Below are 25547 nucleotides of genomic sequence, written 5' to 3' on the forward strand. Positions count from 1 at the left end.
AGGAAAAGGAAGATTTAGGCTATCTATTTGGAAAAGTGGCTTAATAAAAAGTGCTATAGGATTATTTGGGAGGTGCAGCAGGGGAAGGAAGGACACTGAAGTCTCTTCCTGGTTGTGCTCTGACGTACTGTGTGATTAGGGCTCAACATTTACACCCACCATGTTTGTAAAACTGAACTGCTGCTAATTACTCAGCCAGCTGCAGAAGTACAGAATAGTCTGCTGGGGACAGAACACCTTTGTGTTCATGAGAAGCTTGAAATGATGCTGCAGCTTACTAAAAGGTCACTTCTAGCGATCACTGGAACAACTCTGTCTCCATGTCCTGGAGAACAGTCTAGACATACCAGCTTGTTACTGTACTTTTTGTGATAGCTGTTATTCTTAGGAAAGCTTTACAATGCCAAGGTTAAAATGAAAAGACCTATAACTTAAAAGACTGAAATAAACTTGGCGGGTGTGTGGAAGGAGGAAGAAGTACAGACCTTCTCTCACACACTCTCAAGTTATCAACAATACCAAAAGTTGAATCTTCACTTACCAGTAGATTCTCCGGCTTGATATCCCTGTGGACAATGTTCAGGCTGTGAAGATATTTGATAGCACTGGCCAGATTGTAAAGCATTCCACTGGCATCCCGCTCTGTATATTTGTTGGTGGAAGTAATAGCATCAAAAAGATCTCCTCCCTGGAGAAAAATTACCATGGCACCTTGAGCAATACTGCTTGTGAAATGACTGCAAAATGTAGAGAAGATCAAGGTGCATCATTTATAGAGGAGGAGGAGGAGGAGGGAGGAGCAGCACAGCTTTCTTGCAGCTATAAACAATGGGTACTGTAATGACATCCCCCCATAATGGCAGCTGAACATATCAGTAATTCAGAATAATTTGTCATGGCTTAGTTGGTCAGACAAGAGGCTGGAATCTCTACTGAACACAATTCCCACCTGCTGCTGGTTTTGTCACATGTCCAGCACTTGCCAACCTGTGTGTTAAGAGCCTCTGCTGCAAATTTCTGGCATGCCTACATACTTGCCTGTCACGATGTCACTCACGTACCAACCCTTGCCACTCTTTATTATAATCACAAACAGGCTGACGTCAAATTTTTTCCTGAAGCCTAACTGCACTCCAGAAGGATGAAAGAACTCTGAGTAAAACTCAAACCGGCTACTTGTCATCACTGCTAGCATATTTTGAAAGTTTGTTTCCATCTCATAAAACTTTGAAAACATGGATTTTAGAAGCCACCTTCTCTATACAAGATGTGAAGTTTTGGGTAGTGTGATGCTTCTCGCAGCTAATACTGAAGAACTCTCCAGCATATATGTCAGACAATCATACTGGAAGACACTTGAGAATTAACATTAGTATTTCACCACAGCTACAAATACAGATGGCACCTTGTGCCATTTCCAGCTCATTGTGCTGTCTAATTCAGCTAAAAGCTACTGGCAGTGAAAGAAAAAAACAAGAAAAAAAGAGAGAAAGAAAGAAGAAAAGAAGGAAAATTAAGTTGAAGTCCTCAAAGTTGAAATGATCTTCACCAGGATCTGAGGCAGCCATGACATTTGGACTGTATTTCCAGAGCTGAGTGGGCACATGGGAAGAAGAACATGTCAGTGCTGGGAGAAAGACCAAAAAAAAAAAGTTTAAAGAGGAGATGAAGGAGAAACCTTGACAGAGTGGAGGGAAAAAACAAACATCTTTTGAGAGATACTACTCAGAGGTGTTGGTCCTTCGGCCAAAATCAAAGCAGCACTATAAACAACACACAACACCACCAAAAGGAGGGAAAGGATAATTCTGCAAAAATAATGCAAAAAATCCCTGCTGCTGTCAAAACATCAAGAAAAAACCCAAAACACAGGAGACTGTATTTTAAAGAAAAGTAGGTGCTTTCTGAAGGCAACAGAGGAGTCCCAGCTTTGCCAACTCTCATGATTTTATCAACAGCTTCAAGTTATTTGTTGGGTTTTTCTAAGGCTCGGCTCCAGAGAAAACACTGTTTTCACTAAGAGAAAGGACGAGGGGGAAGAAACAAAACAAGATCTTTTTCCAGGAATCATGGCTACAGAGAAAAAGGTAGAAAAAGACAATCACCAAAGACACAAACCTGAGAAAACAGACAGTACTAGTTAAAAAAACACCCAAAGAAAGTATTAAAAATGTAGCATTGTTGAGGTGCAGCTGGGGTCGGCCCTGGCAGGTTTATTCCCACTGTAGATGCAAACCCCTAGTTTTGGAAACTGCTTGCAGCCCACTGTTGTCAAATCTGGACCACATCAAAACCGCTTGCTCTGACCAGTGACTGATTAAGATGCATCAAGATACATAGTGTCAAGGAAAAGGAGGAATAAAAGGCCAAGCTAAACCAGAGAGAGGATTAGAGAGAAAGGCCAAATATTTGGCAAAAGTACAGTACCATGTACTTCATGGCATTATCTGATCCCCAAGTATTAGATATCAGCATGTGGCAAAATATGTGGGAAAAATAACCTATTTTCCCTAACCTCTTTCCTGTGAAGCCTCAGTTCCAGCTGCTTTTTAACATGAGGTAGTGGATTAGACAGATCTTTGGTCTTATCTAATACCTTCCAGATGCTCACGAGAAGGGTCAATAGCCACAGCAAAGGATCTGCCTCCAAAACAAAGGAAATGGTCCAAGCTGAGATGCAAGGGGCAAGAAGGAAAAAAGCTGAACCTTGAAAAGAGAAGGGAAAATTTTGGTCTAAAGTCAGAAGAAAATGAAAAAATGTTCATGTGCAAGAGAAACTTAAACTCAGAAAAAAATAGAGGCTGCAAAGCACATTAACAGATGGTCGAGGCAATCTGAAGCAGAATAACTTTCTTCATTTAAGCAGTCTACTTTACTTGGTAAAGTTTCTTACCAGGTAGCCCGCTAAGAAAAGAGCATATATTTAGTCTGTGGGATTCTCTGCACTTAAAAGGGAGGTGATGCCCTGGAAAGAGTTAACAGATCTGACAGCTATATCAGGCAGAATTGTTTTCAGACTTCCCTTTCCCCAAAGAGCACTTTAACCTGCAAGGTTCTGCTTAGCCAATTCACACTGCAGGTCACTATCATTTATTCAGGCACAAGATGTGAGTTCAGGATGACATTTCAGTCTTAAATCCCCTATTCTGGAGTAAAATGGGACCAGCAACATCTGAATGCAGTTTTTATCAATATGAGCACATAAGGAAGTATATTTGGAAGTACGGTAACCAATTATTTATTTATTAGCTTGTTATGTAAATGATATAATCTCTCTTTTCTTCTGCAAATGTGAAATCATATCCTGGAGCAGTGAAGGAAACTCTGCAATAAATCTTGTTTGTTAAATTGGCCAAACCCCTGTTAGGTTTGAATAACAATTTTGTTTCGCTGTGTAAAAAGGCAATGTGCCAGAAACCAGGTCCTTGCTTCCTTTTACAAGCACCACTTGCAATGTGTTTATATTTGTATTTATGAAGTGCTTTTTCTTACACTTTACAAAGCAATGAATGGCCTATCTGCCATGAGGTGAGGGCACCATTTGCAGCAGCCACTTATGTCAAACATGTTACTGCCAATTAATGCAGGGTGGTATTAACTGAAACCGTGCTTTGCAGTATCAAGCCTTTTCTCCATGAATTTCTTTCCTGTCTGTGAGTTTGATTTAAAGTCAGGTCTTCAAAAGTCAGTCAATAACAGATGGTTAATCAATTCTAACAGTGCAGGCTCTGAAATGGTAACAGTCAGCAACTGGTGAATTAACAATCAATGTCTTTCCAGAAATACCTTCCCTGGTGCCCATAGAGTATAACAAGTTTGGGTTTTTTTCCCAATTAAATATTAAGGAATATATGTTTGCTTCAAAGAAACAAAGTTGACTTCCCAGGATCAGGGTCTTTCTTCTAAATTTCTTTTATTATTCCACATAAAAGTAAAGAACATTAGCACTGTGCTCACTAGGATAGCTGAACTAAAGAGATGTCTATAAAGCCCTCCTATACCATGGCTAAAAGCATAAATATCTTGGTATGTGCAGCAATTCTGAAGAGTAAAGAAGAAAGAATGCAAGAAAACAGATTTTTCCAGAAAGTGAATATAATGGATAGTTTCCTTTATATACATCTTTTAGGCTAGTTATTTTGTAAGAGTTGTTGGTCCCCTCCTGTCTTATTTAGCTGAGCAGGACTTTGATTAAAAATCCACCAGAGACTACAGTTTGAACATTTTTCCAGCATGAATAGAACAGCAGGTTGCACCCATAAAACCAGCTATGTGCTTACGTCTTGACATGTTAGACAAGGCACAGCTTTTACTTCTTAGCACACCTCATGGGGCCGAGATGAAGGATTTGTCAATGCAGGCTGAAGCTGTGGCTACATTAGATTACAAGTTGGTAAGAGTATTGAGGTACCTCTGAACAAGTTCTTACAGATACTGGGAAAAAGCTACAGTAACATGGATTTCAGAATGCGTTCGCTTATGGAAAATAACACTAATTATGGTTAAAATAGTGTTAGATGGCTAATGGCACCTGATCTGAAGCTGTGCTGTTTCATGTTACGCTCCTGAGTGCAAGAGAGCGCTGTGACTATGAAGAAGGTGGGGAAATGCTTCTGGGACTGTCTACACAGAACGATTCATGGCATGGAAGAGTGCCAGGATTATGCTTTTTTTGTAGGATTTAACCTCTCCATCAGAAACAAAACAGGGATGCTAGGTATCCTGTCAGCTTCTTGCCACCAGCACATCCCAGTGTGCTTCCTCAGAGCTTGGAGGTGGTGGACAGCTGGTTTAGTAGGACCATAAGCTCCATAGCACCACTCAAGCCAAGAAGGTCATCTGGCAGGCTCAAACCTAAGAGGACAATGTTGCCATTTCCTAAGCTGTGGGGCACGGCTTGAGCTTCTCATGGATAACAGCTTTCCTGGTCTGCCACAAGGACAGGGAAAATTTGTGGCCATCCACCCATGGGTCACACTTGACAGCCTTCCAGCTCTGCACTGGGAACATAGCTTGTGTCACTGGTGCTGCCATAGAGCACAGGATAATGGAACAAAGCAAACAAAAAAAAAGAATCATTCTTTTTGCTCTCGTATTCCAGCCGAGATTGGGAAGTTCTTCAAGAAACACTTGGACCTAGAATTGTCCTATCTAACATCTCAGTGAGGTGCCTACATTAAGAGCATCCCCTAATCTCCACCTACAACCAGAGCAAAGCAGAAAACAATCCTGCTTGCCAAAATTGTTTTCTCTCACAACCTCTGGTGGTGCCTCTTTCTAACCATGGATACAGAGGATATCTACCAAAGGTGACCACACTTAATTCAAGATAAATGGAAGTGAGCTGTGTGCCAGGGTTCAGAGTGCCTGATTTGCTCACAAGTGTTAAGCATGCACATACAACAGGCCTGCACAGAAATACTGCTGCTGCACAGCTTTATAGTAATCTTTGTCCTTAAAACTAAAATACTTAAAACTGTGGATTTCCAAGGTGTAGGCATGATAGGCTGCCCCAGGAGAACCTGCTGATCAAGATACAGAAATGAAGGTGGCTGCTGAAAAGACCTCCTTCCCACAGAATACTTGAGGAAGAAAGTCACTAATCCCATTAGTGAATGTGAAAAATATGTATTCTGTTAAAGTATGGAGGACAAGGTGTCCTCAGCGGTTTTCTGTCCTATTTGTACAATTTACTTAAATGTATTTTTGCCATTTTTTATGCACAGTGACATACTTGTGTATTAGTACTAGAATCAAGAGCTAAATTCATACTTCTTGCACTGCACTGCTGACAGTACGGGGACAAGTGATGACCTGGTCTGAGTTTCCTAATCTAGTTTGAATATTCACTTCCACCAGTGAGTGAAATAAATGCATGAGATCTGGAAGTTACTATGAAAAAAATAAATAGTGTCCCAAATGTAAAATACTGCATTCACAAACTTACTTTTAAAAATAGAGCCATGTTTTATATAGCAGGTTTTTCTCTTTCACTTCCCCCCTCCTCCAGCTTAATTATTATCAAGAAGGAAAAAAGACAGGTATTATTGCTTAAACATAACATAAATGAATATAATTTAATTAAACTATTTTATTAAAGAATACTGTATTTTGAAGGCTGGTATTTACAGCTATTCAGACTGGGTATATTTTCAATTCACTTTAAGGAAGATGTGTTTCTTTAAGATAAAACTTTTGTAGAAGACTTCTTTTGGGGGATCAAATAAAACTGGTGATCTCTAAAGTATTGTCCACAGAGCACTTACAGAAAGTCAGAGAAATAGTGGAAACATTTGAAAGCTATACAAATAAATCTAATAGCGGCTTACACATCTTTCAGTAGGGTGCTGGACAGGATTACCTGCACAGACCCCTTCCATTCTAAAATATTCTGTGATTCCATAATTTTTAGTAAGCTTTAGTACCAATGAAATTTTGTTTGAAACAATTCTTAATAAGCAGCTTGCCTCCAAAATGCTCACCTTTACAAGTTCCATGACAAGGTACAACTCAGTTGGCATGTCCATCTCCTCAATCAGAAGTACAATATTGGGATGTTTGACTCGTCTTAAAATAGACACCTCATTCTGGATCATGTGTTCCTGCCACAAAAAAAAAAATTAAAAAAAAATATCTTTAATGACTGTGGGTTAGTGGGAAAAACTTTCACAGTGGAAAAAGCAGAGGGAATTGGGACCTACATGGATTCTTCAGGTTTGTTTTTTTTTAAAAAAAAAGGTAACAGATGTTGCCTTCAGCAATATGGAAGGAACGTGTCTAGAAACAACATCAGTGTGATAACTGAAAAAAGAACAGAGAGTAGACCATAGAAAAAGAAATGGAGGAAAAGACATGCTTCTGATGCAGAGAAACATTAAATATGAAAGCTTCTAAAATTTTTTCTCTGCTGCAGAATCTTGACTCAAAAATATGACAGCATCTTCTGTTACAGATTTCAAAAGTTAACAGTCACTTGGTATAAAATTGACATCAATTTGATTAATCTTGCATACTGCTTAGACATAGTGACAGGTGTTGTTATAATTATTACTATTTTTTTTCTGTTTTCTATAACATCTGCAATTATGAAAGTTAGAGGACATAATTGCGGGGTAAAGAGCAAGGGGAGTGCCCCCACACAACCAACCAACTGGAGAATCAACCCATGCATCTAGAAAGGCACACTGCAGCCTTTTATATGGATGCTCCAAGGGTCTCCAGGGGCCAAGCAAAGGCTTCAACCAAAAAGATTCTAACGTTTGCCAGGAAGAAGACAAATACCGACAGCTTCCTAAATGGATTTCTCACAAAATGTTTCTTGGGGAAAAAATGTTTTGGTCTCATATGATTTCTTGTACTTACTTTTCCTCTACATTTACTTTTTTTGATTATTTTCAGGGCATATTCTCTACCAGTTGATCTGAGGAAAGAGAAAAGAAAAAACTGTATGTTCAATCCCATTGAATATTTTTCTCAGGCAAGTTTATATTTGTTACTTGAGCACAGTAAGTCTGGGCAGGGATTCTATTCAAGTATTTGTTTGGTCAAGAAATGAAGCTTGGATTTGACTGGAATTGTGAACTTGAATCAAATGTATTGAATATGTGTGCCCAAGAAAAAGGTATTAAGCATGTTTTCAGAAAAATGAAGACATTTTGATGTTTGCAAAACAGTCACTTGATTTTTTTCATTTTATAGTGGTAATTGTTATTTCTTCTGCAGTTTTATGTAAAAATATTATATAGCATTTACAAATCCAAATCCTCTCAAAACCATAAAGTTTTGTTTTCTATTATATATAAAAAAATACAAGCTATGGTAATTACTTACATTTTTCACTTAAAATAAAAAGTCATTTGTTTGCACATCTGTACTTACAAGTTTTATGACAAAAACGTCAGTCCTTGGAATAATGTTTTAAGCATTAGGTAAGTATATGGTACTTAGCAGATTTAAATATGATGTTTATAGGACAGAATATGAAAGGTTATGGAGACAGTAAGAAATTAAAGAGAATACATTTCCTTTTAAATGGTTTTTTTTTGAAACCATATGATATTTATCACTGCCCTGTATATACATACATTCATTATATTGAATGCTAACACAGAAAACTCAGCTTGTAGACTAGTTAAGAGGATCAATTGCCATTTCTTAATCAAGTTACAGACCCAAAAGATGGCTGTAGGGATGAAACCACAAAGCTCTGTTCACAAGCTCTAGTTTCACTATAAGGTTAAATGTGGAATAGGTAACATAAGAAAAAGCCCTTACCGAAACACTTTCATTTTGTAATAAAAGTCAAAACAGTTTACAAAAGTCTATTGCATTGCCCTTAGGTGCATGTTTCATTAAAAAATAAGGAAAAAAATTACCTCTCAAACATATGGGGTGATTTTTTTTCATTCTTCATTTATCAAAACAAAGTTAAACTGATACATTAAATTGATCTATAATAAGTTCAATAGAGAAATGAACATGCCTGAAAGTGTGCAGTCTGTCAAACAGGACATGCAAAGTGAGTCATAAACTGAAAGCACTGCATTAGGAAAATGACTGGGCATTTTCATTGCCATATTTAAACATGGAGAATTCCTCTGGCAATGAGAGACACTATTTTTAGGGAATGGAAGGAGGAGGTAGTGGAAGGAATATTAGAAATTAAGATATCTGGGGTTCAAACTCCGACAAAGTATGCCCTCTTTCAATAGGAGTCTCTTTCAAGCTGTTTGGTTGCCCTAGGAATGCTTCCTTTCTGTCATGAGAAAGGAAATTGATGGTTTTTGTTGGCCATGGGAGACTCCATGTATTCCAACACACTGGGAAACCTGAGCTAGTGAGGAAATGTCAGAATTTGGAAGTATCTGAAAGTTAAAAATGAACACATATAAAAACACCGCAGGACAAATTGCGCATACAATGGAGCAGATATGTAACGAGCAGATGACAACTCTGACTGCTCTTTGTTTTGGTAAAAAGAAAATTAAAGCCAAGATAATGCAAATCCTTTCCCCTAAAAAGCTGCAGAACCGCAGGCTGTCAGCAGCGCTGCAACTTACACATCCGCCAAAAAATATGCATGGCCATGCCACAGACACACAGTGAAATGGGCATATCACCTCTCCCCTATCACTCAATCTAAACAATAAAACGGTGCCACACAAAGTAGGAAACACATTATAGTTGGATAAAAGTCTAGACCCACAGCACTACCACAGGGCACAGAGTTAGACCTCTAGTTCGTAACAGGGCTCTGTGCCACACTCACTGGCTGTTTTAACCTTTTGCAAAGTTTCCATTGCACTGGGGACAAAAATCTATCTTCATTACTTTTGTGTGTGCATTATATATGTACGCACACGTGTGTGTGTGTGCACATGCATTCACAGATACATAGAATGGGATTTAGAAGTCCTCATGTGTCAATTTGGAAGATGGTTTTTGGTTTCTCTTCGGTCTGTTTGTTGTCAGAGGAAAATGCCTGTGAACAGCTTTGACGCATCAGAGTGGCTGACCAGTGCACACGGGCTGGTCTCCACAGCTCTGGAGAAGAAGTATCCATGTGATCAGTGAAGCTGTGTAACAAGACCCATTCCTACTTGCTTAACACCTCATGGCGCTATTCCTTTGAAGTCTAATGCACACAGGAACTGTATGTCCAAAGAAAGTGGAAAAGTCCTCTCTCCCAAGTATCACCCCATCAATTCTGGCTCTGCAAATGATGGACATATCAGACTTTGAAGTGAGGTGTTTTTTGCTTAGAAAGACTGTGAAGAATGTTTTTGAAGGGGCTTTACACGTACTGGCTTTAATTTACCCTCTTAGCCTTTAATTTCTCCTTCCACACTTGTGATGGCAAGGGCATACTGCTTTAGAAGTGGGAACTAACAGAAATAGTTCTGCTTGAATTTTCAAGATGTCCTGAAGTAGAACTCTGATATAATTCGCATCGATGGAATGGTATAGGTCAGAGACCATAAAAGCATGTATTGGGGAATACCTGAGTAATCATGCTCTTAGAGCACGTATTCATTAGATATGTCATGTTACCGGATACTTCTGGGACCAGTGGGACAGACAAGAGGACAAGAAACAGTTTTCATTTAACTTCTCAAGGCTATCGTAATTAGTATTATATTTAGGTGTGTCAGGACCTATATTTAATTTTATTCATGTCTTTTCTCCGAGCTTGAGAAAGAGTTGCAAAATGCACACCGCCACATTTGAACTGTCTCTCAGCATAACTGGCATTTTCAGCTGAATGACAGTGTATTAAAATCTCAACCTTTTATTTTGGCTTGCAATCTGTTTCAGTCACTATGCACTTTTCTTTTAGCTTGCATTTTTCTCTTTTCTTAGTTACATGTTTTCACTCATGTTTTTCATCAGTCATGCCCCCTCCATGGGGTTTTACAGTGCTTTCTTGGTTTCATATTATTTTGCTTTGCTTCCTTTAGGTTTCCATATTCCCCAGTTTAGTGTTCGGACGCTGGGGTTTGATCTGAACAGCTATTGCCCTCCAGATGACCAGCTCCACCATGAACTCACTCTGACAGAGCTCTAAAGGCCTCACAAGAGTTTTGGCCAAGTCCCACCAGCACGCTGTCAGCTGATACAAAATCAGCTCTTCCCCCTTTCCCCAACAGACGTCTTCATGGTCTCCGCACTTGCCAGACACTTTCAGATGCAGGGCGGGACCTGTCTTTTTCCAAAGAGACTCTAGTTTAAAACCAGCCAAGCTAATTTATCATCATCTGCCATGAGATCTAATCTTTACTTACTCTCTAGGGTTAATATGACATTCTCACAGGCTAAAGAGCAAAAGTTCTTTCTTTGAGCCCAAAGGTGAGGTTACAGTCTTCTGTAATAGTCTCTATGATCTGGTAATAAGGGATATAAAACTTCACTCGTGAAATTTCATTATCAGACCTTGACATCTCCATTGTTCTTTCTTTTGGACATCTCTAGCTCTGGCAGGATTTTTGCCTTCTCTGCACTGCTGCTGGATATCATGAACAGTCTTACAATCATTTCACATACAGGTGAAGTACCTTCAATCTTTTTTACCCCACGTTCCCCTATTTTTAACAATGCCGCCAAAAGGCACCTGCGGTTCTGTGGGACATTTCTGCTTTTGTTCCCTATTTTTTACACTCTTAATGTTGGGTCGATCCAGTTCAAACCAGGCTCATGACCTGCCTGACCAGATCTAGAAACCGACACCTGAGCTAGTCAACATGGATGCTTTCAGCAACACCGACATTTGAGGTGACTTGTGCCTTCTCTAATCTGGAGTAGGTGTCTAAAATCAAAATGGTAAAGGGCACTGAAGAAGTTAGATTTTGAGCGCAGGCTCCTAAAGTTGGATGGAGCTCATATAATGGCATAAAGTGGGCAAGCAGGAGATAGATGCCCATTTAATTAAAGATAAACATGGAAGAGGTTACTCCTCAGTGTCAGATGCAGAATAGATGGATCCAGTCAGCTTTTTATGCTGACCACCACCACTGCACTGCACACACAAAACTTCCTGACAACTTTAAAGAATGTCCCTACACATGAAATGTTTCATTGGTCTGATTTAACACAAAGAACTGGTAAAATCATGCATTCTGAAGAAAAAAACCATATAAAGCTTACAAAGAATTAAACTCATAGATTGTCTGTTGGACTCTCTTTTTTTCATATGAGAGGGCATTACCTAGTTTTTCTGTCTGGCATTGAGACATTACCTTATTACATATTCTATATTCTACAAATAAAGACATAGAAAAAGCATGCCATAAATGATTATTTTTACAGTCATAAGCATATCATCCTCCTCACCTTTCTATACACTCCTTCACAATAGCAAAATTTCCATCTCCTATAGTCCTTCCAACTTTATATCGCTCTGCTATCGAGGCTGGAACCTGGAAACCTTCCTCCAACACTTCTGAAAGAATCATTAGTACATTTTTATTGTTAGTGAAGGAAACACAGATGTTGCACATAACATGCATTTTAAGTCTATGGTTTAGGAGCCTGGAAACCATTCAGAGTCAGTATCTCACTTACTGTACAGTGAAACCATGCTGCTGACATTGTATATACTCAACAGGTTTCACACAGATACAATAATGAAAAATAAGACTTCTGGGGGCTCAAACATACCACCATTTGAGTGTTACATAGTTTACCATTCCCATTGCAATATGCCCCCAGGACAAAACCAAAATTGTATTTTTTTAATTATGAAAAGGCCTCTGTGATCTGCACAAGCGCAGACCAGCCTCCAAAAAGGGTTGGAACTCCTTGACACAGCATGATTAAATATATGTACCAAAGAAGTCCAACACTCAAGCACTTATTTTATTACATCCTGTAAACTGAGACATCCATAAAACTCCTCATGTGCTAAGTGCTAGTTCTCCCCCTCCCCCAATATTAAATATTTAGTTTTTAAACAAATGTTCTCAATAATACTACCTCACATGCAACCTGGGCACCAGATGTTTTGGTAAAATTGCATTACACAGTGTCTAAGCATAAGAAAAGTTTGTAGTTTCATGTGTTTTAGTGCTCATTCATGTACCATTATTTTTAAATGTATTTGAAATAGTGTGTTACAAATACCTAACATGCCTCTAAAAGCTGACTGTAAACTGCAGCTGATACAAACTACTATATAAATACCGTACCATAAAAGAAATGTCTCTCAGAAATGTGACTTGAATTTACACACTTTAAGGCAGTGCTTTTAACTGTATCTTTATCTGTCCTTTGTTCCAGTTTAGTATGAAATGTGAATGTCATGATACAAGGAGGCTGGGGTTTGCCTGGATTCACAGGTGGCATGAACAGTTACGGTCAGAGGGAAACATACACATACAACGCATATGTGCGTGTGAGTGAACTGGCAGTATTTGAGCAGGCACTATCCCTTAGCCAGCACCTTAAAGCCTTAGTACAGGGTAAGATTAACCATTTTTGAGTAAAGACCCAGGACTGCAGCATGTTCTTTAGTACCATGACTGATGAGAGAAAAAGTTACTAAAATAATACAGTCAGCACTGTGTCACCTGCAGGGCTGGTATCTCGAGTATGCTGCAACAAAACCACCTCTGAATAGCGATGTCCAGATCAGATCTGATCCAGGGTGAACCTGAGTGGTTTGCTAAGGCTGCCGAGCTTCCTCATGGAGAGTCATCCAGCCCGCAATGCTCCCACCTTCTCCAGCAGGAAGAATGACTCATTTCCTACACAGCTGCTGTTGTCACTACATTGACTGCTTGGAAATGTCAGCCTTCAAATGTTACCTTCTGCAGGTCCATCATTTTCATCCATAGAGCTGCAAACTTTGGTGGATGCTAATGAGGTAGAGGAGCCACTGTGTTGGGAGCTCTGGAAATGGAGAGACACAAATGAAAACAGATGATTTTTAAGGAGCAGGAGTACCTGCAGCATGTTCCTGCTGGACACACGTCCTGGAAAGGATTCAGTGTTCCCTATGTAAAGTATCAATTTACTTTGGTGAAGGGATATGAGGATGCTTGGGAAGAGTCCAGTTTTTCCACGGAAATTGCACTTCTGATATCCTTGCATAGGCAGAGATATCCCTGATCCATCACGTGCAGCAATGCTGTTATGTATGGCCCATCAGTTTCTCCCTATTCCACGCACACTTGGCAGGGAAAACTGAGGAGCTGTATGCCCTCTGCAGGCAGGAGATTGTTTTCTCAGCAACACCGTTAACCCAGCAGGCACCAGAAGCACCAACGTCTGTTCTGACCGAATTTGGCTTTGTTACGGGCAGAATTCCTCACTTTTGCAAACCTCCCTCTGGTGAAATCCTCCCCAGTTGTGTTCTAGAAGGCAGAAATCATTATGGCAATGTATGGAGAAAATAAAACGTCAGGGTGAATAACGTTTGCTTTTCTTGGAAAAGCATTTGATTAGGTATAGCTCACTTGAGGCATCAGCCTGAACCTCCGTTTTAAATACTCGTACAGCAAGTGTCTACATTTGCCTATACACTTAATGGGGGGAGGACAGTATCTCTGTAGTCCATGGAAGGTGACTCACAGCCACCCAGCTTGGATGCCAGAAGTACAGCAGGCAGGATTTCGCTAGGGAAGCCTTCCAAAGCACCTACCAATGTCTATCGGTTACGTATGGACTCTAGGCATGTACTTCAGGAAGACTGCTTCATCACCAATCTAGATGGATGAAACTACACAGGCACATGAGGTGGATTTCACCCAAAATGTTTATCCTGTGCTGTGTAATGATTACACCATCATATCTTCAGGATTCTCCCATCCTCAAAGCAAACTAGAAGCTAGAAATGTAACAGTGGCCCTTTAAACTTACAGCAAAACCCAGCACTTCCTCACGTCTTCATGTTGCAACATGAGTGAGAAGCATTCAGAGGATTTCCAAACTAAAACTTTCTCAGGTTCACACGGTTTGCATACTGAAAGCTTACAAAGTGCTGCAGTGTTTAATTACCCCCTTCAGTCTATATATTACATAAATTGCTGGTGGCACTGCATGTTACTAACACTACCAGTTTCTTATCTGCGTGTGTGAGGTATCTAGATGCCCACAGTCAGGCTGCCAATCCACTTTACAAATTTAATACAGCTCCTTTGGAATGACCTCTCTCCTCTGCCACCGCAGAGCACAGCTGATGGCTGGAGCAAGAGGAACTAACGACGCAGCAGCTGGGATTTTTGCAGAGCATGGAGCCAGGGAGAAGGCTGTCAGCAGAGTTAAAAGCTGGCCAGTATACTGAGTTCATTTGAATAGTCTAACTTTTAATTTCTCCCACAATAGATTAAGGTCAGCAAAGGCTGAACTTGGCCTATTTTTCACAAAATAATCCTGAAAGCTTGCGCACCCCATCTACCAAGAGATTCTTTGCTCTTTTTCTCTTTTAATCAACCACAGCTCATTCTTTTCATCCATCCAAGCATTTTTGCTGAGCTTTGGCCGGAATTAAAAATTGCATTAATCAGTTTTTGGACTACTTTTGCTGCCTCTTGACAACAGAAGTGAGCACTGACTGATTTTGTGCAGCTCGCTAAGATATTGCTGCCCTTGTTTCATGATTAGGATGTGTTTATGTATGTTCTATTCCTGTGCTAAACTCTGTGGGACGTCTAAGTAAAAACTTACCTCTCGTTCATTTTTGAACAAATGAGCAGATGAGGATGAAGGTAACAGGAAAATGCTAGAAGTTCTCATGTCTGGAGAAGTCACTCTTAAAGCCTATTTTTATACACATGTAATGAGAGAACTGTTTCGTTTACACTCCTGCTTGTAAAATAAGCACAAAAACATGTTTTCACTACTCATTCTGCTGTGTCTGTTTGTTTTCCTAGACCAGGATCCAATTTCTTACTTTTTTCCACACCCCACAGTATTTTCTTAAAGGACTTAAAACTTAAATATGTTTAATATTTGTTACATGCAAAATCAAGAATGAATCTTTACAACATTTAAGGGGTACACCACAAAAAATTTAGTGCTAGATTTTCAACAGATTATCAAACACATACTTTGTTCAGTTTTTTGCATTTTAAATAGTGAGATTACACTTTTTTAGCCAACGTTAGGCGAAGACTGCTAACTACTCACTGGTGCAGCTTTCTGCTAGCAGTCTGATGGTCTCTTTACGGAGTCTTTAACGTGTTGTTCTCATATGCGAAAATGGGGAGACACAGAAATCGAGACCTAACTCGGTGGCCACATCTTCTCAAAATGGGTGCCTAGAGGTACTCAAATTTCTATTTGGGAACTTAATTTCTCAAGGACCCTTAAGATGAGGTTTAGCTGAGAATGATGACTGCTTCGTCCTTCCAAAATTAGACTCCTTTGAGGGCTCATTCCAGCAAAGTGTTTCAGTTAAGTGCTTCACTTTAAATATAAAAAGTCTTAATGGCATTAACACAAATGAAATTAAATTCACTTCTAAATATCTGTTTGATGTATAGCTCCCTAAATATGTATTTAGCCTAGATTTAGTTAAACTAAAAAAAAAAAAAAAAAAAAGAAAAAAAGAAAAAAAAAAGTGGCCCATAGAAAATTTAAAGGAAATAAAACATCAACATGAGATTATTTTGTTAAGTGTCCCTTTTTCTTTTCTTATTGATACCACATAAGAATGGGAAGACTAAGATGATATCCATAATTGAAGAATTAAAGCGATGCATTAGCAGCATATACTGTACCATAGATCTGCAAACAAAGCATAGAGCCCCTTCAGTGAGATCTGCGTGCAAAGCACCAGCATGTGAGCAGCAGAGCTCACCAGTGACAAGGAAGCAGTAGCTAAGAAGACATTTGCTAAAAATACATACTGAGATTTTGAAAACTTTAAAATTTTTAAATGACTTGAAAAATATGAAGAAAACACACACTTTTCCTTTGCTGAACACCTCCTATTAAAACAACAGCTTAAAAATAAACCAGGAACTGTACATTTTCATATATTCACCAAGTCTGCTGACGGACCGACCCCCTTTCACAATGAAAGAGACGTTACTAGTTAAACACAACACAAATATTTTCATCTTTATTCAGTCCTCTGGAACAACATGCAGGCACTTATTTATTTATCTTTACTTCAGCTAGAAGAACATTCCTTTATTTAGACTTTAATTAGCTCGTTGTTCTCACAAGCTGAAAGCCCTCCGGGTCCAGCAATCCTTGTGGGTCTCGGTGTTCCTTCCAGTTGGCTTGCCAATCGTGAGGCAGTCTGTTGTCTACACTGTTGCTCTCACAGCTGTGGACCCCATCAGGGATATTGCAGATGGGGACGGGGGGAAAACAAACTCTAAGCAAGAGTATAATCTCTTCAACACACAGACCTTAATGCAATTAGCTGTTTTAATTTTAAGAGATGCCGAGGTGCTTGAAATGTCATCACTTTTACATGGATTTAAAGGAGTCCAGTTGCACAGGTTGCCAGCACATGGCCATTTTTATGGCACACCTCCATAAAAGTGATGGCATAAAAAAAATCAGGTCTTTGGTGTAAGGATTTCAGATCCTATTCAGGTCTATATAACAGATGGCCAGCACACCACACATCTCACTGATGTGAATGGAAACATTAGCACTATAGTGTTTCATCTGCGTCTCACTGGGAGATTTATTTAGCAACTGTTTTGTAAATAGTTTGTATGTCAGTGGAAATTGTGTTAAATCCATGAAAAAAATAAATATTACTGTAATTTCTCTCTCCTCATACTCACCTTTGTCCTAAATTATTTTCAAAATTCCACTCCAACTAAACAGCAGGAATTATTCTTGTGGACTACCAGTATCAGCAGTTACGAGAAGAAGCTTAAACAAGTACGACTAGGAAGTTTGTTAATGCAATTCAGATTCCTGAATCTTAAACCCCAAACACTGCATTATAGTTTCCAAACCTCTCAAAACCTTTATTAGCGCACATGGAGTCTACGAAGTCTCTCAACAATAGATTCCTTTGTATTTTCCTAGCATGAAGGAAGCATCTGGATGAAATGTGAGTAACAGAAATGCACACAGGTGTAACGCTGAGTTTGGATCTCATGCAGAGTTCTGCTCTTTTAGAAACAGGCTTAATGAAGTAAAAAGTAAAATTAGTAAAGTGTAAATTCAGGAAGGAGGTGCAGAATAAGGGAATTATTAATGCCTTCAACTGATGTCTCCTAAGATTTTCCCTATTCTGAAGAATTCTACGGAATTTAAAAAACATACAAAACCTATGTGTGTCAGTAATATGTGTAAGATAAGTTCAATTCAGCAAAGATGAAAAGCATGAAAGCCAAAACTAAACAGTTAAGCAACCATGCTCACCTCTTCTGGAGCCCATACTAGTGTTCAGTCTGTTTATAAATAACCTTTGCAAGGTAACCATCATGAATTCCTGACATAGTCAATTACAATCATGAATTCCTGACATAGTCAATTCCTTACCCTCAAGATCATCACAGTTAATGGTAAAATAAAGACAACAGTCCAGTGCAGGTATTCGCTTTGAAGGACTTTGAAGGGCTCAAAAAATTCCTCTAACATGTAGCAGTCCAGAGCAAGAAACTGAGTTAATACAACAAAATGGTACATCTCCAGAGAACAAAAGGGAAAGCAGAGAACAGCTGGTTTAAAACAGTAAAATAATATATCTTGATGCAACTTTTAAGAAAACAAACTATTTTTTTATTATTCAATTTAGAGAGAAGAAAGGGTTGCACTGAAACTCCCTCTCTAAGCTCTATCCAGTGAAAAGTGGGGTTTTTTTGTTTTCTTTTGTTTAATGGTTTACATTTTTTGGCCCAGCCAGCTGAGATGGGGGAAAAAGTTTTCATGTAAACAGTACAGAGATGGTAAAAAAATTACTTCATGGAGAAACATCAAATCCACAATATTCATGCTGAAAGAATGGAAGCCAATGGAATTCAATGTATAGAAAAAGAAATTATGCAATTGTTTTCTTTTCAAATTCGACACTACACTAAACTGACAGAGATCCAAATTTATTTATAAACTGCTTTATCTGGAAAGGAATGACAAAAACCATATGCAAACCTGCTCTACTACTTATCCACCATTCTGTGTCCTGCCCTATCTAGTTAGATACTTGAGAGGCCCTACATAGGGAAATTATTTTTTTCTTTTTCTTTTATGCAATTCAGGATTTACACAGCTTGGAGAAGAGTTAAATTCGAATGACACAAGCAACAATCTGCTGTGTGCCATTCAGGAACTTGTGTTGGTTTTCTTCTTTGAGGGATAGAGGGACAAATGAGGGAATTTGCAAGGAAATGGAGCTAACAGACTGAAAGTTAAATTTTCAAGCTGAAGCACTTTGTTTTATTAGGATCCTCTTATTAAGCTGCAGCATCAACTCCTTTATACTCATTTGATTTGTGCAACAAAGCAATTCTGAAAGACCAATACAGTTTCCTATATGGTATTTAACAGTAAACTTAAATCCAACCTCCCCTAGCTCCTAACAGCTGCTTCCAAAGCTGAGCCATAATTCAGACTGTAGGGTCACTCAGTCTTTGGCATTCTCCAGAAAAGATTGATGATCTAAAAAAAAAAAAAAGTATCAGATTCATGGTATCGGAAGCTGACCTGTCATTACTGTATCCATACTGTGGTTAACATAAAAAGTTACATATGCAGTGATGCAATGTGAAGGTTTCCTTTTTCCTTTTCTAAAGTTATACACAGTTAAAAGTTTCCACTCAACTACAGAACAAAAATTGAAAGGCCATCAAAGGAGGTTCTTATTTCTTCCACCTAATTAAGGACACAGCACAATCACCACTTCTATTTTGAATCTATTTGAGTTGCATTTTAAAAGCTTTCCTGGCATTCTTAACTGTTACTTGGTAGGGACAGAAACCTCAATTATTTTGTTTCTACTCTTCGTCATTTCTACAGTACTGTTTCCTTCCTATGTCTGTACAACTTTTTTAGGCAGACCTATTTACTAGCAGCCAAGATGGTTTCAAAACTAAAACTTTTATCAGGACCATAGATCTCTCTAGGAGAGTGTCTGAACATCAGCTGAAGCATCAGACTGGCAGATGACATGTCAGAAACTGTAACATCTCTCTTTCAACGCCCCCACCAAACAAAAAATAAAAAGGCTATAGATATGTATTTTTAAAGAGCGGAAAGATATATCAAGAAAACAAGGTACTTATTTTAAAACTCTGTGGGTACGTTTCAGTACTCTCAGATTTTCACAGGCATATTTTCCTAATTCTTTTCTTAAGAGGAGTGTTGCTATAGCTGAGTTGTCAGCAGGGAGCTGTACTTTGCTTTGGATCATCTACTAATTTCTCACTTCATACGTCAAATCTACCCCATTGCGTGCACACAAACTTACCCATAAGCAATTCAAGGCAGGTATATTTACTGTCTCCAAAAGACCTGTTAGAAACCAAATTCTTCCTTGAAGGATCTTCAGTATGCACACACTAGAGCCCACAGTTTATTATTTAAAAAGACACTGAATGTATCTAAAATCTAAAGGAACCCATTAGGATGCATGGATCCCATATGATTATACTAAATGAACTGTTAGATGGACAATGCTGATCCAAAATGAACAAGCAATACCAACTGCAAGTATTTTTTTAAAGCTGTTAATCATGTTTCCAAAATAAACTCACTGAACAGTGCGTATTTTTTAAATATATTTATTACATCGCTTACAATAATCTACAGTAATGTTAAATCTAGAGAAACAACAAATTGCAACAGGATGACGTGGTCAAATATGAAACACAAGTACAACACAGTATGATGAAACAATGGCACAAAAATGAAGGTGATTTTCTTCAGCTGATTATATGAAATAAAACATTCATCAGCATTATTTTTTTTGCAAGTTTTACAGTTTTTTGTTGATAAATCAACAGCTTTCTTTTTGGTTTCCTGCATCACATTAATACAAAAATGGTATATTTTAAAAAGCAAATATCCAAGCACTTTTCTTTAAAAAAAATAATTGTATGCATAACTTCGTAAAATCTTAAACTTATGTTGTAAATGTGCCAATATTTACAATATCATAGTGCAACTAACAAAATGAAGAGGCCTTAGCACAAACATTGTTAGCTCCTCTTTCACTAGAGTCCAAATTCCAAAACACTGTATTGCAGGGCAAACCACAAACTAATTACCTCATATAACATCAGAGAACAAGTACACGCTGAATACAGTACAGCTTTTTTTCAGACTTCACTGCTGAGGGTTAATTTAAGCAAATTTGAATATAAGCAACATGCGCAAATACAGACACTAAAATGCATACAATTATGTATGTGTGCACCGCGTGTGTTTTTAACCCTTCGCTAATGTGTGCATACACAACACATGTATCTACATACCCATTGCCGTCCACGGGGAGTTAGGGCGCTCAGCCAGCCTGAGACCAGGTGCATGGCGAAAAAGGCAAACCCGAGCCAGCTGAAAGGTGTTAATGACAGCAAATACGGCTCAGAATAGCCTCTGCTCTGCTCTGCAAGCCCTGCTTTCTGAACCGAGGGGTTTCCTGGGGGCCAGCACCCCCATTTCCAAGGAGTGTGACAACCACTTGCTTGCTTTGCTCTGCATGTAAAGCTACTGCTGGCTGCGTGACATAAGGTTATTTTTCTATTCATCACTCATGGTTACAAGTTCTCATCCTGTCACTAACAGGTAAACTGAAAGTGAATATTAAATAAAGAACAATCTTGTATTCTGTTGAATACCATTAATTGGATACAAGAAAAAGCACAGACAACATTAATCTAAATATTCATCAAGTGTTGAGGTAATTTAGCACCATAAAGATTTTCGGTTTGTTCATTTCTCTACTATTTTTAACAAAACAGTACACTTGGGTTGATCAGAGGTTGTTTTCTATATTCTATATTACTGTTAATTCATTTTAACATTTAGAGTTGTAGGACATCTTTTGTAACATACTGTGCTATATAAAGTTCACATCACAGTATGAAACTGTAAAAGCAAAAATGACTATTTATTTAAATTGCTACAGCACACAATCTCAACCCAGGTGTTCTTCAAGGCTGTCTAACATTATGGTATCCTTTCTTATAATATACGTTTATAGCCACAATATTAGTGCCCCAGAATTTTCATTTTACAGCCATATATGCCCTGTGAAAATGGGTTAAAGAGAAAAATAACTGAATATAATGTGCTGTTGCTGAATTATATTTTACAAATTAAAAAGCAATTTTTGCAGTGGATAATGAATGTTAAAGATTTTACTGATTTCAACAAAGAAACAGTGACGTTCAAGAGGAGACACAAGTCTGAATGTGTCAAAATAATACCATTTCAGATTTATGATTAATGTTTTGTCTGTGTATATGTATCTGGGTATAAGGTCCTATCCTTCCCATCTTGCAGTCAATCATGGTTTTGCCACTAAGTTCAAACTGAGCAGAACTTAGCCCTTGATGTACATGAGATCTCTTAAAACCGTACAGACTTCCTCGGGGGAGCTGCGCAGCAAGTACAGGTTAGTGCAGCTCCACTGCCTTTAACAGAGCTGTAGCAAATCCCACCAGATGAGCATCCTCCCATAAAGACATTTTCCCCACATATCTGTTTAAAGCCACAAATGTGTCATAACTGTGCATGGGTTTCAAAGCCATTAATCTATGTATGTGTGTGTATGTGCGTATAAATATAAACATACACATTCTGTGCTTCACATGTGAACTGTTTGTTGCGTAAAAGAAGAAGAAAAGAGATTAAAAAAAACCCAGAAAGTTGCAGAAAGCATTAGGGAAATAATCACAAGGATTCATAAAGTTCAAAGGGAAGCAAAGCATTCACAATCTATACAAGACTCTTTAGCTACATCATAATCACCTTAGAGTAGGCACAAATAATGCAGCATACAGAGAACTATAAGAGGTTCAAACACTATAAAGTTGCTTAAGCTATTCTGTTATTTAATGAAGTCGATGAAATCTAGGGACAAACTAAAACCTGTGCTGTTGCAAGCAGAACTACAGCATCAAGAAACACAATTTCAGTTTCACCCATAAACTGAAACCTTCTGGTCTTGCTTAAAAGAAACATTTCATTCTGCTCATGTATAATGGGAATTACATTCCACACAAAAGGGATCTCAAAGTCTATAAACAGTGTACCTTTTCAATCTCCAAGGGACTTTCATTCCTTAAATGAAATATTAATGATACATATTGCCCCTGAATAGCCCCTTAATACAAGTCATATGTTGAAATGATTAAATGTTATGGACTAGCATATTCTTTGAAACAGTCTTGATGGAGAACTCGCTATGATAACAATTACTGATATAAGGTCCATTTTTCTTTTCCACAACTAAGCAAAGCTGTGGGATTCAGGTTTGCTGGCAATCTGCGCTCCCTGCGCAGAACAAACATTCTTAATGAACTGCTTTAAACAGCAATAGCCTACATGGGACAGGGGAGGAAAAATAATATTCCTGTAATTTCTTTTCTTTACAGGAAAAAACAATTTTCAAAACTACAGTATCAGTCTGGTGGAGTTGTCTGAATTTTTGGAAACTAATCCCAATGCACCTTTACATAATATGCATTTCTTGGGATTAAGTAATGATATTTTGCAAAGACATACCTTCATAACAGGCAAAAATGCAAGTAAATTCACAGCTGCAAACTTTTTCAGTAGAACAGGACAGCTTTAGGATCGGGGTGCGGTGGGGGACACAGGGACTGTTCCTATTGCTGGGAACAGTTTTAGATCTGAAGTCTGAAGCAGGAATGGAAAAACATGCATTTCAAAAGGAAACGACCTAACTGCTTCAACAAACCTGCCAGATCAATGACTTTCTCTCCAGGTGATACTGGAACCAAGTATTGAAAACAGAGAAGGTAAGTTTTGTATTCTGCTGCCCTTCTACTTCTTTTTGAAAATATCCTCCATAAAGAAAATGATTACTCGTACAGTGGAGCCACATCACATGCCAACATTTTCCAGCTGACAAATTTTATCGTGAACAAATCAGTGTAAAGGAATTATTTCACTACATTTAAAAGTTGGCATGTGGCAGCTAAAATTTTCTGCTATTAAGTAAATTTCCCTGATTGCAAAATATATTAAATCATCACTACGTAGCTCAAAAATATAATCTCTATGGATTTTTGTTGAGGACCAGAATCACACTTATTTCTAATTCTTAAATCATTATTATTTGAGATACTGAAAGGAAAGGTATAAGTCAGTAAAAACGTGATCACTACACTATCAGCTTAAATACAACAGATAAATTTTAAAGCAATATGCAACATATGATGGGAAATATTGCTGTTATGTAAATTAGACTAAGAGTCTCACAATAAAGCAGCAGAAAACAAATAAAATTAGTAGATATTTGTTAAGCAACTGGTTATAATGCATGACCTACTTTAACACTAAAGGAGTTTTGCATATTCATGCTGTACAAAATGACCATCTCTAGAAATTACGCAAACAGAGAAATTAGGTCAATAGAGGGATGATTTACAGTACTGCCATTTCTGTAGGCTTTCATTTTAAAATGCATAAGATGTCTTATTACAGCAAATAAAAAATGATGTTCCTGTCCTTAACAGAAGTGAAAATAATCACTAGTTTCTCAGGCAAAATGGTTTTTTTTTTCCCAAAAGGTCTCATCACGTGTGTCAGATGACGCTGCTAGCCAGCAGGTCCCCATATTTTCTCATTTAGAAATCTGTCCATATTTACTTGCAACACAGAGATGATCAGTATTAACAGCCCTTGCCAGGTAAAACATTCATGTTGCCTGTGAACACCCTTCTGTTTACAGTCATCAAATGGTAATGCAGAGAAGAGAACTTGAACACTGCTTGAAAGCATTTACTTTCTGTCCAGTGCCCACACGGGATTTCTTCATCCTCTTTTCATTTAGATAAAAAGACTAAAATTAGAGTGTTCCAAATGTGCGTGTCAGGATCAGACAGTGTGGTGCAAGCAATTTAATATGGCAGGATTTTTCTTTTCTGCATTTTACCTATTCATTGGTAAAAGCAAAGTATTCATTAACTGTTCATACCCAAATGAATATACGTATGGTAAAAACAGAACATATAATCAGTACCTTAGATGATAAAAAGAGCACTATTCATAGATGTGCCCGCTATGGATTTGTGCGTTATATTCACCTTATTCAATCTTTGTTCCTTAAAGCGTGCACAATGCTGTTTTGTATCTGATGGACATATTCAATGGCTCATTCATTAAAAATTCTTGCATTAAAATGCAGTGGTAAAGCCAAAAATACCCCCACACGCTAGAATTAATTTGGCCCCGTGTTTTTAATATTAAATATGCAAAACTCTTTTGTGCGATTCACTATTACTGTAAATTAGCAGCTATTCTCTTTAAAAATGTTAAACCTTCACCAAATCACAAACCATAAACATTGTTCCATTTTCTCTTTTACACTGAGTCTCCTACTGAATCCATATCATCCGAAGAGAGTGGGCGATACAGGTCCTGTAAGATGAAGTGCAGTATACATTTGTTTATTGTGTTTGATTTGTTGCACTGCAACTGTCATATTCTTTCTGTTACTGTGGACCAGAAGATATTGTTTAACATAAAATAAACATATTCTATACACTCAGATTTTTGGCTCAATGTCATAAAATTATTTTTTAATCAACAAATAGACGGTTAGTAAACAAAGCTGGAGTTTCAAAGTACCACATATTCTAAGAGGAAATTATTCTTTTATTGGATTCTTTCCTATTAAACACTATTAAAACAACGTCCGCCTGTTCTGGAGGGTCTCCTATTTGTTTGGAAACTTGGCAATATGAACTTAATAGTAAAGGGAATATATTTCCCTTTTTGCTGTTTTGCAAACAGCAGTAGGAAAGTGCTTACCTTGTATAAGGTAATTAAAACTTGCCACCCATGGGTGATATAGCATGGATCCAGCCACACTTGAGCCCCGGAATGCTGACAGAATATTGCCATTATCTATATTGTACTGACAATGGTATCTCATTTCCACAGGTTTTCTG

General features: G+C 38.1%; 1 protein-coding gene across 5 annotated transcripts in view; it reads right to left on the reverse strand.

Moving 5' to 3' along the window:
* Positions 1–25547, reverse strand: part of DCLK1 (doublecortin like kinase 1) — a 255169-nt gene that overhangs the window by 39265 nt on the left and 190357 nt on the right. For 3 of the 5 annotated variants that reach the window (XM_037376521.1, XM_037376522.1, XM_037376523.1), the window contains 5 exons: positions 13299–13383; positions 11827–11935; positions 7363–7420; positions 6483–6602; positions 542–688 (listed from right to left, as the gene is read on the reverse strand). In XM_037376521.1, the coding sequence (XP_037232418.1) occupies positions 542–688; positions 6483–6602; positions 7363–7420; positions 11827–11935; positions 13299–13383 (519 nt within the window). Of the gene's footprint in view, positions 1–541; positions 689–6482; positions 6603–7362; positions 7421–11826; positions 11936–13298; positions 13384–20169; positions 25015–25547 lie in introns of those variants that run through there. The other 2 variants (XM_037376524.1, XM_037376525.1) reach the window with 2 other exon arrangements.

The sequence above is a fragment of the Falco rusticolus genome, chromosome 2 (genome assembly GCF_015220075.1).
Source record: "Falco rusticolus isolate bFalRus1 chromosome 2, bFalRus1.pri, whole genome shotgun sequence".
NCBI classification, from domain to species: Eukaryota; Metazoa; Chordata; class Aves; order Falconiformes; family Falconidae; genus Falco; species Falco rusticolus.